Source organism: Hevea brasiliensis, chromosome 5, assembly GCF_030052815.1.
Source record: "Hevea brasiliensis isolate MT/VB/25A 57/8 chromosome 5, ASM3005281v1, whole genome shotgun sequence".
Taxonomy (NCBI): Eukaryota; Viridiplantae; Streptophyta; class Magnoliopsida; order Malpighiales; family Euphorbiaceae; genus Hevea; species Hevea brasiliensis.
Window position 1 is genome coordinate 7,528,830 of NC_079497.1, and position 12,445 is coordinate 7,541,274.

Here is a 12,445-nt window from a genome sequence, read left to right on the forward strand (position 1 = left end):
AAATTCAACATAATACTTTACAATAAAAATCTCGTCATTTATAATATCATCAATATATTTCAATTCTGTATTCAAATCCATACACTTTCCATTCATACTCAATTCATATGTAGAAATTCTCAAATTACATAAATTTACGTGATTTATAATTTAATTACATATTAACTAACCGATTTATTAATTTACAACACATAAATATTAATTACAATTTCTTAGTTTACATTACAACATACGAAATATTTTTACATACAAAATAGATAATGTGATCTACATGGGCCATAACTACATGTATTGCTGAGGATGTAACAACCTTAAATACTTCTGACACTTCTGCAGATCTGGACTCCAAAATCTCAGTCTAATATCCTCTGGACTTTATCTTCAGTACCTGTGCGAGGAAACAAATCCATCGCGCTAAGCATTACTGCTTAGTGGTGCAATAATATGACAAATAAAATAATATACAAATAAAGAAAGAAATGGATTATACTTTGAATACTCTGGAATTTAATCTAATTTAATATAATACTTCTACTGTCAACTATCTTTCGTTCTAATTTATTCCTCTTAAGAAGCAATTTATTCCTAAATTCACAGTAGTAATATAACTATATCTCTTTTGCAAATCTTTTTATCATTTTATTCAATACTTTCTAAGTTATCATAGATTATTTCATAATAATTAAATTTTAATATCGTTCAAATTCATTTCAATTCTTTCTACTAAATAACTAATCTAATTTATTTTAAATATTCTTACTTTTTTATTTAATTGCTAATATTTTTAGTTGCTATTATTCTTAACTCATTTCAATAAATTTCACTGCCCAAGTAACCTATGACAGGCTGACTAAACTGGATAACGGGTCGTCAGTACTGGATACTACGGTGCCTCGAGTCGTCATACCATGAGACGTGAAATGATGAACGTCAATCACGTATGCAGTCAGAATGGCTAAAAAGCCATGATAACATATAATCGGGCATAAAAGCCATGAGTGCAGGCATAAAGTCATGAATACAGGCATAAAGCTTTACACAGTACTGCTAAAATAATACTCTATTAGCATGCTAATCTATCCAATCTGACACACGTGTCTAAGCAATACATGGGCACGTTAGTACCATTAAAAGTTATTATGTTTTATTATTTCATTATTTTATTATAAGCTCCAATAATAATTTATAATATTTCAATTCTATTCCTAACAGAAGTATAAATTTCTAAAATACAATTCTACATAATTTATGCATTCATTATAATTTATACATTCATTTGATCATTCATGTGATTGCAATTCACATCAATTATCCTTTTATATTATTGTACTCAAAGTACTTTTCATTTCTACAATAATGAGAACAATGTCTCATTCATATACTAACATGATCCATTTATTAATTACACTATTTATATAACTTATAATTTGCAAATTAAGTTTTGGTCATTTGCATTAACATTATTGAGGTTACTATTCGCTTGACCATTTGACTATTTCCCTTCAAAGGTTGACTTTTGAATTCATAATAGATTTGTTAAACCTAAGTTCACCAAGATATCACATTTTTTATTTTATTTTTGTTGGCATTGATTGCCAAACTCAATTCCTAACCTCCTAGGTTTTATTTCAAATTTTTAGAATTTGAGGTCCAAATTCACTGTTCTATTGGATCTGGCTACAGTAAAAATTTGATAAAATTTTCTTCATGAAAGTTATTCCTTTATGTGTATTCTTTAATTCACTTTTTGAATTACTCAATTTGGAGTTTTATAGCTCAAGTTATAGCCATTTTACCATAACTATCCAGATTGACCTGTACTCAGAATTATGGACAGAATTGGTTCTACCAGATTTGGTGTCCTAACTTTGGTGGACAATTTCATTAAGTTCTGGTCAAATTTTGGAGTTATGTTCTTCATGAAAATTGTTCTAAATTGTCTAAGCTTTCTATTGATATAAAATTTAGATTAATTGGACATTTCTACACTAAGTTATGGCCAAATGAAATTTGGTCAATTTTTTAAGGCAGTATGTTTATTACCCGGATTAGGTCAATTTTTAGGACAACTTAGGTTAGTTTTCTGGGTAGGGTTTCTTCATAAAAAAATGTGGCTTAAGGTCTTAAATTCCATCTCCAATTGGCCTCATACCAATTGGAGTTGTCTAGCTCTACTTATGTTTATTTAAACACACTGGACTCACAGGTCCAGAATTCCCTTCACAAAAATAACACTTCAAATACCACATTCCCACACTACTAGCATCTACAATTTACATTTCATGCACTTCAATTATCCATAATTGATCTCAACATCAATAATTTATCAATATATCATTAAATTCCTAATTTTTATATCAAACCCTAGCTTATTAATTTGGTGATCTCATGTAACACATGCTAACTAACATCCAACTCAAATATACTCATCATAAACCACTTCTAAGCAATTTAATTAAAACAATTTATCAAATCCTAACCTTTCCCCATGGCTGCCGAAATCTATGTCTTTCTTTTCATGCATGGATTTCAACTTTTCCCATGTAATTCACTCATACTTAACCTTGATTTCAACATTAGAAAGGAAAAGAAGAGAGAAGCTAGCAGTAACCTTTATTTAGTAAAGTCTCTTTCTTGCCAACTTCAAGATTCTTGCTTCCTTTCACTTCCAAGCACTCTAGCTAGGTTAGATATTAAGTTTTTATGGAGATAATTATGGGAAATATGGTGAGATTTTAAGGAAATTTAAAGCTGAAAGGGAGTAATAATAGTGAAAAGCTTTGGAAGAGTGAGAGCTTCGGCCAACTTTTGAGAAATGAAGAAGATGAATGAATTTTTGGTTTATTTGTTTCTTTTTTGTCTTTTTATATGTGCTTGTCTAAGTATGATTGGTGGAATAAACTTTAATTACATCATTTTACTTAAAGTTTATATCATAACTAGCATTTAATCTCATTTTTGTTTTCTTTTTCTTTCTTCTTTCTTTACTTATTTTTAATTAATTTTTTATCAATATTTATTCATATTTTTGGACATAATTCTCACTTACTTGAATGGACAAGTTGGTCAAAAATCATCTTTGAAGGCGAAATGACAAAAATGCCCTTTGTTTGGCTTAAGGAGCCAAAACTGTCTGTACCGATCTTAAAAATTCTCATAACCTTTTATTGGCATTCTAATGCTACCTAGGGCACTATAACTCTTCTCTGGCATCCCAAAAATTATTTAACTGGGTGTCTTTCGGGTTTAGGGTTACTAATTGTAAAGACAGCAACTTCCCGTTAGGTCACCCATCACCGGGACATCGGCTCATTTAACTTTATTGTATTTCATTTCTAAAATTTTTTTCATAAATTTTTCTTACCATTATTTCAATTATTTATGACTCCTCACTCTAGTCTAAATATAGTTTCAGACATTCTAGTTGTCCGGTTAAACATTGGTCACCGGAACAGTAGAACATACGGACTATCTAAAGTGAGAGCGTTACAAATTTAATATAATATTTAAATGTAAATAAAATATTAACTTAATTACAAAGTGAAAAAGATTTTGACTTCAATATTTTTATTATTTATTTATTTTAAAATTTATTATTTTTATGATAAAAATTACTAAAATGAGTGGATTATTTCTTAGTGTAACTACTATTATTATTTTAAAATAAATTTATACTAATAATTTTAATATTAAAATATTAGAAATTTCAATGCTATAAAAATTATAATTAAACTAATTCTTAATTTAAAAAACAAACTAAACCTATATTTTCTCTTCTGCCAAATTCTCAAATCTTGACCTATAATTTTCATTAAAAAAACTTAATTGTGCATTGAAATTCATTTTGTCATTAAAAAAATTTGTCAACTAATGAAATTAAATTAAAAATTTACAAATTATAAAAATTATATAATAAAATTAAACGTCTAATAATTATAATAAAAATAAAACCATAAACTAATACACTGAAGATAATTGCATTTCTTTTTAATTAAAGTTGATTTATATTTTTAATAAAAATTATTAATTTCATTCCTATTCTAAATCCACTATTTTAAAAACTAAATATGTAATCATGTAGAAAATTTTAATATAGATAGACAAGGTGCTATATTGTTATTATTATGCCAACCCAATATTAACATAGCCTTTTCCCTTTGATTTTTTAATAATTTTTTTTATTTATTTTTATGAACTTGAAAATATTTGGATAGATAAACTATTTTTTAATCTTTGAATATATCAAGATTTGCATATTGTTTTTTATATTTTTGAATTCATGAAGTTTTCAATCAAAAGACATTAAAATTTTTATTTAATAATAAAATTAAAAAAATAAATAAATTTTATTTAAAATAAATTTAAAAATTGCACTGCTTCAATATTCAAAAATAAAAAAAAAATTATAAAAAATTCACACAAATATTTAATTAAATAAATCATATATTATATTGTTATTTGTTTTCAAGTTATTTTATTTATTTTCAATTAAATTAAATTTTAATAATAGGTATTGGAAAAAAAAGATATACTTTACCATAAACAAAATTCAAAATATAATGTAAGTTTTATTAAAGTTATTTGGTATTATGACAATAAATGAATAAATTCATTTAGTTGTTAAAAATTAATATATTATAACAATATTATATCATGTAAAAAAATTAATTAAAGATTAAATTATGAAAATAAACAATGAGCATAAATAAAATAATGTGCAATTGACATGTAAAAAATTTATTTATCTAAAAATCAAAGAAATATATGAGTAAAATCAGATTTTCAATTTTATATGAGTCTAATATAATCATTGATGATTCTAAAAAAAATTCTTAATGAAAAATTAAAATTAAATTAAATTAGTGAGATAAATTTTATTTAATGCTGTTGAATTTCTACACTAACATTTAAAAAAAAAAAATTCGATTCATAATAATTTGATTTTTTTTTTTTTATTCGATCCGAGTACTCCAGCCGCGTACAGCTTACCTACTACGCCCACCAACCCAACCAACGCCCACGCATCTTAGGCCTTTGAGGTGGCGGCTAAATGCATTCGCTAACGAAATGGCTCACCAAATCTAACTCTCCCATGTTTTTGGCATTTTGCCAAACCTTATTGCAAGTTCACACAGCAAACACAATTCAAGTTTTGCTTGCTCTTGGAATACAATTTCACAAGAAATGCATGATTTCTGAGTGTCTCCGAAGCGAACTGAATAATCGTATCGAATTAAATGAAAAAATTATTATTATATAAATTAAATTGAATTTAATTTTAATTTAATTTTTTATTAAAAATTAAATAAAAATGTAACCAAATCAAATTCAAATGGAAGAGCGGGTTATATATACACATAATATCAAAAGTTAAGAATACAAAAAATCAAGATTTAAATGTTAGGATAAATCTGTAAATTGATAAAAATATTTAATATTTTTTTCAATTACAATTTATTTTTATTTTATTGATATTTTGGTATTAAAAATGTATAATTTTATTATTCTTTTAAAGTGAAAATGATAATACATTAATTAATTTTGAGTATATGATTCAAGAATTAAACCAAACTAAATTAAATCTGAATCAAAATTAGAACTAAATTCAAATCCAAAGTATTTAAAATCAAATCAAAATTGAACCAAAATTCAATTTCAGTTTTTGTTTCAATGGTTTGGATTCTGATTCTTGCAAACAACTGAACGAGAACCGCACAACCCCTACTTACTTCGAACTTGCAGAAATAAAATGGAACTTTAGTTCTTTGATAAAAGGCAGAGAATATTTCAAGTTGGAAAACCCACCAAGCCTCCTTTTTTTTAATTTTTTTTTCGCTGAATTGCCCACCAAACCTTATCTGAAATTTTCTTGCTATATAATGGTTTGCTGACTTGGTCAATCCCACCAACGACATTGCCATTGCTTTTCATGTCTTGGCCCTTTTGGCTTGTTGTTTGTCTCTTTCCATATTCTGTTTCGCTTAGTTTGTATTTGAATCTTCTCCATCAATAGGCACCAATCCAATACCTTGTCTTGCCATTTTTTTTGCATTCAATATTCATCAACATTGCTTTTGTTGTATCTTCATTTTAATAGTCTCTGTTGATTTTTGGTCACTAATGGGTCGTGCTGGAGCATTAAGTAGTTCTCCAATGCTTTGTGCTCCATTAATGGCTCAATCTGTTGAGCAAATGATTACTGACATGCATCGCGCAAAGACACAGGGTGCTGACGTTGTTGAGGTCAGGTTGGACTATCTCAAGAACTTCCAGCCTCGCCAAGACCTCGAAACCATCCTCAGAAACAAGCCTTTGCCGGTGGTTATTGTGTATCGGTAAAAATTCTGAACTTTTACTTGTGTGATTAGAATTTCCGGTGTTGCTAGAATTTCGAGATTAGCATTTTTGTAGTACGCTTTGCGACTCCAATTTCTGGGACCTATATGGGATCTACTAATTGGTAACTTTTTTAATTTTTATATACTGTATTCGATCATTTTCATAGTAAAAAATTGATGTGATGTAAGTGGAACTTGTGAAGCCCCCACTTTCTTTTTGTGATTTTTTCATAAGTGCAGTAGGGCAAAGCTCCAAAGGATTCTCATTTCATGACTTAAGCTTTTGCAAAAGAATAGCTTTCTGAATATCTGATGATCTGATTATGCATATGATATTCTGTACTCGTGAATTAGTATCTTATGTTCCGTAGTGCAATTTAAATATAGTGCTACAGTATGAGGAAAAAAAATAAAATAAAGAGGTAATAGTTATGATGAGAAACTGCAGAACTAGACAATGAATTTAGCAGGATAAAGGCTTTAATATGATTTAATTTGTCAGGCCAAAATGGGAAGGGGGCCTGTATGAAGGAGATGAGCACAGAAGACTGGAAGCACTTCGTCTGGCTCATGAATTGGGAGCTGATTATATTGATTTTGAACTCAAGGTAGTTCTTGAAATTCCATTTTCAGCATTGAAATGTATAAATTTGCGAAGGGTTTTATAAAGTTACTTCAGTATGTAAGAACCCACATGAAAGAGAGCTACTTCGGTATGCAAGCAAGGAACAAGCTTCCCTTCTTCTCTTGCCATATATAAATTCACATTCAGAAATTTATGCAGCAGTTGAACCTTTAAAAACTTGTTAGAAGAGTTTAGCTGTAGCTTTTCTTCTAGTTCTTGGCAGAAATGTTTACCTTGTACTTCAGATTTAACAATGTTGTGGTAATAATCTTATGCCTCCTTACACTAGTAGGTTATTGCTCTAACCATATGGAAGACATTGATAATCAATTTCATAGTGTAAGGTAAGCATTTAAGAAGATATGAAATCCTAAATTTTATCTGACTTGTGTTATGGGATCATTCAGGTGGCTTCTGATTTGGTAGGGGAGCTGAAAAAAACACATCAAACTGGTAGCAAAGTTATTGTATCGTGTTATTTGAACCGTCCAACTCCTTCAAAAGAAGAACTTAGCCGTCTGGTTGGGATCATGCAAGCTACTGAAGCAGATATTATCAAAGTTGTTTCCTGTGCAGATAATATTACAGAATTGGAAACACTTTTCCATTTGCTTTTACATTGCCAGGTATGATGGTAGGACCATAAAGCTTTTTACTAGTATCTAAAATTTAAAATATTAAATGGTTGGACAGTACAAAATTAACTTTCTAGATATGGCACTATTATCAAGTGATTATATAAATAAAGACCCTATCACTTCATTGATTAAAATATCAGGAGTAAATCTGAAATTACTTCATGCGAAATTCAATTTCAGCTCGTGCTGATAACTGCAGGTACCAATAATTGCATACTCCGTGGGGGAAAGAGGTATCATAAGCCAGATATTAGCTCCAAAATTTGGTGGTTCTTTAGTCTATGGATCCCTGGAAGGAAGTTCAATTCCTGGTCTGCCTACTTTAGACAGCCTTACAGAAGCCTATAAGGTTGAGTCCATAAATTCAGAAACTAAAGTTTTTGGTCTAATTTCTAAACCAGTTGGCCACAGCAAAGGTCCCATATTGCATAATCCTACCTTCAGACGTGTGAACTATAATGGAATTTATGTCCCAATGTTTGTTGATGATCTCAAGGAATTCTTTAGTGTCTACTCAAGCCCTGACTATGCTGGTTTTAGGTATGGCTTTTACAAGCTTATTTTCGATCTAAAGTAAGAGAACATAAACTTGTTAAATAGTTAATTGTTGTAAAACATCATTTGAGAAATGTAATTTTTATTGATATCCTGTCCATTTTGCATAAAATTTAAGAATATTTGTCAAGATAAAATGATGTCTATTTGTTTGCTACATATTGCTTGGTTCATATATAATAGCTTTTTTTACCAGTCAGCTTATTTTCAATCTTGGTAACTACATAATCTGATCTACGCTTTGTTGTCTTAATTTTTCATTTGCTTCATTTGTTTGAACTGTAGTGTTGGATTTCCGTACAAGGAAGCTGTTGTCAAGTTTTGTGATGAAGTCCATCCACTTGCAAAGGTTGACATCGTTGAGATTTGTATTCTTGATGATCAACATGATCTAGATAATAGTAATCTTGTCTTTTTATATTTCATTATAATCAACTTTATACGCTTTATTAGTCTATAGGTGCTGCAAACACCATTGTTAGGAGGCCTAGTGATGGGAAGTTGATAGGTTATAATACAGATTGTGAGGCTTCAATAACTGCTATGGAGGATGCTTTAAAAGGTAATGAGTCTAAATGGCATAAGCTACTCAATTATGTACCTTTGGAGTGTTATATTTTAATGCTTTTTGATGTTGATTATAGCCATTGATAGATAATCAAATCTAGCTTTTGAAATAGTTATATTGTGTATTGGAATATTACAGAACAAGGATACATCAATAGCAAAGCATCTCCTATCTCTGCACTAACAGGAAGACAGTTTGTGCTAGTTGGGGCTGGAGGGGCAGGAAGAGCACTTGCATTTGGTGCTAAAAGTAGGGGCGCCCGTATAATCATTTTCGATGTTGATTTTGGTATATACATTTTTTTATCATTTCTTTTCTACAGTGTGCTGCAGTACACTATTGGTATTTTAATGAACTGGAGCATCTGAAATTTATTTTTCATCTCTAATGTTTATCCAAAAAGAGAGAGCAAAGTCTCTGGCACATGGGGTTTCGGGTGAAGCTCAGCCTTTCGAAAATCTAGTTCATTTCCAGCCAGAGGATGGAGCAATCCTGGCAAATGCAACACCTTTAGGAATGCACCCAAATACAGATAGAATTCCTGTGGCTGAGGTTCTTTCTGCTTCACAGATAAAACAAAATTCCATTCAGGTTTTTGTTATTAAAACTTCTGTTCAATTTTTTCTTTTTCAAGGCAACCCTGGGGATCTATCACCTGGTCTTTGATGCTGTCTATACACCTAGAAAAACCAGACTATTAAAAGAAGCCGAAGCAGCAGGAGCAATCATAGTAAGTGGGGTTGAAATGTTCCTTAGACAAGCAATCGGCCAGTTCAACCTCTTCACGGGCAGGGAAGGTATCTCTTCAACTTTGAGGACAAGTTGGAAGCTAGCTTAAAATACTTGTTTTATGGCTGTTCTCAATCCTGACTTGCTGCTGAGTTTTGTCCTTCATGATTTTATTGAATTTCGATATCCATCTCGTGCCACCGTGAAAAAGCAGGTGACCCAAAATTGTTTTTTTGTTAACTGGTGTCTTGAGGTTATCTAGGATTAGATGTCAGGGTTAAATCTCACTAGTAGCAATCCCTCTCCCTCAATACTCCAAAACAAAGAAGTTGCTTTCATTTGTGCTCAGAGAACCCTCAAAACAAACATGTTCTGATTGTTTTCTGTGTTCACTAATATTATATAGATGATCTCACTTTTGCTGGTTTGCTTTTGCTTTCTGTTTTTTGGCAGCACCGAAAGATTTCATGCGAGAGATTGTTTTAGCCAAGTTCTGAAGCATCGCAACACAAGAAAACTTCTGTGATGTGGAATCTCACCCTGTCATTTGCAGTTGTCTACCAATAAACCGAAGCTGATGAACTGTTCAAACTAGCTTCAACATTATCTAGTTGGTGCAGCTTAATTCATTGCCAAGCAAAGACCTAGCTTAGTTTCCAACAATAACTAAAAAGTAAAGCCACTTACTGGACCAGAAATAGCATTTTCTTGGACAAAAATTCATAACAATACAAATTGTTAAGTATTAAAAATAAAATAAACCTAATTTCAGTATTCATCATCTTCCTCCTCCATTCTATTCTCTCATATTCCTGTAAACAAAATTCTGTGGAAAACTAGTGTCTGGTGAAAAATTATAGTATATGTGTCAATTTTCCAGATGGTCACCGATCTCTCTGCTGCCACGTTCCTCTTATTCAGAAATCACACATCAACTCCGTCATGTCTCTCTTTATAGAACAACTTATCCTCTCGCCAATTCTTGAACCGTCGTCCTCAGGCTTCGCCTCCTTTGTTGAACTGTCGAAACTCAGTCCACAAGTGTTTCTTACTTGTAATTCTGCCGAAGCTGGCCAACATCATCTTTCCAAGGAAATCTCTCTCCTGACATAAAGAGAGAAAAACAGGGGGGAGAAAGACGATCCGTGAAATTATGTTTTTTTTTTTATTTTTATTTTTATGTTTAGTAAAATTCATGTTTATAATTAAAATTTATTTTTCTCAATAAGTAAAATTTATTTTTATTTTTCACTATGACAAAACTACTAATTTTTTTATCACGATAAGTATATATGTATTATGATAAAATAAAAATATCACTTTAAATACAATAAAAAAAATTTAGTGATAAAAATATATTTTTAGAAATTTTTTTTTCAATAAGAATATGAATATAATATATAAATAAAATTTATTATAATATTTTATTACAAAAAAACTTCCTTTAAAATTTAATATCAAATAAGTAAATTCGATATTATCATAAAATTATTTTGTCACTACTTTTAATTATAAAAATATTTATCATTACAAATAAAATTTATCATAATATTTGATGAAATTGAAATAATATAAATATAAAAGTAATTATTACTTATTGTAACAAAAAATGTCATAGCAAATAGATATGGGAAATCTTTTAGAAAAACCAATCCATTATCATATATTATCATAAGATCCTATGTGTTTTATTTAATACAAATTATATTATGCGTGAAATAAATAGAATTAAAAAGTTATATAAAAACGCATATTAAATTAATTTATTATTATAAAATTATTTACCGTAATAAATGATAAATTTCATATAGTACAATTCATACAATAAATGATAATTTATATGATTATAAAGTAAATCATATAATAATCTGATTATCTTTTTGTATTGTATGATGTATTTAGGTATAAAAATTTTAAATTTTTTTATTTTTTTAATTAAATTTTTGAATTTATTATATATATATTTTTAATTATATAACACGTTTCAAGTCGTTTTTTATTTTAAAATATTTCAGTCTTTTAAAATTTTTAAAATTTATTCTATGTCTCAAATAAATAAAATAAATAATAAATAAATAAAAACTGAGTTTACATATGGGGTCTGCCAAGTTTAAGAATATTCTTTGGATTGCTATTTCATATAGACTGTCTACATGAAATATCATATATTTTTTTACATGATAACTCAAAATAATATATATATATATAGAGAGAGAGAGAAAAAGAGCCTCTGAACATTATTCATAGGAATAGCATCCAAATGATTTCTTTTTAATAAATTTTTTTAAAATTATTTATTCTCTTGGCAAGATTGACTACCAATTTGCTCAATACCCTCTATGATTTCACCAGACACCCCACCCTGTCAAGCATCCTTTTTCTTTCAGATGATTTTTTATTTTATGAAATTTTTAGACTCTTTGACTTTTTATCTTGCTTTTTATTATTTTTTATTTTTTATGTAATTAAGCTTATTCAATATTTATATAAAAAGATAATATTATTTAACTATTTTCATATAATTCAAATAAAATCTAAAATTATATATTGAATGCAAAAAGACATTTTTATCTTTTTTTCATAAATAAATACTTTAGCAACACAAATTTATAAAATGTAATTTTTTTAATTGATAATAAACTAAATATATATGCTACTTTATTTTATGATAAAATATTTTAATTCATACATTAATATTATATAATAAAATATAAAATTTCCATTTTATTACAATAAAAATATAATAAAAATAAATTATTATTTTAATTGATATTACTATTTTTTATATTATTATTATTATTATTATCTGAAAATGTTAAAAAATTATTTATAGACTTTTTTATTAATATCGACTTAAAATTTTTTTAAGCAATATTCACCCACAATAGTTAATATATTAAATGTGTAAATTTGATTTATAAGTAATAAATAATTAATTTTTTTTACTTTTAATTCTTGATGAAATTTATAATATATTTAATTTATTTTTTTT

General features: G+C 28.3%; 1 protein-coding gene across 1 annotated transcript; it reads left to right on the forward strand.

Annotated features, from left to right (window-relative positions):
• Nucleotides 1-5,903: 5,903 nt before the first annotated feature.
• LOC110656907 (bifunctional 3-dehydroquinate dehydratase/shikimate dehydrogenase, chloroplastic) lies at nt 5,904-10,332 on the forward strand. Its single transcript, XM_058146801.1, has 9 exons — nt 5,904-6,335; nt 6,841-6,946; nt 7,371-7,589; nt 7,801-8,141; nt 8,442-8,505; nt 8,610-8,718; nt 8,863-9,012; nt 9,128-9,276; nt 9,359-10,332. The coding sequence occupies exons 1-9, from the start codon at nt 6,121-6,123 to the stop codon at nt 9,560-9,562; spliced, it is 1,557 nt and encodes a 518-aa protein (XP_058002784.1). The 5' UTR covers nt 5,904-6,120; the 3' UTR covers nt 9,563-10,332.
• The last annotated feature ends 2,113 nt before the right edge of the window (nt 10,333-12,445 follow it).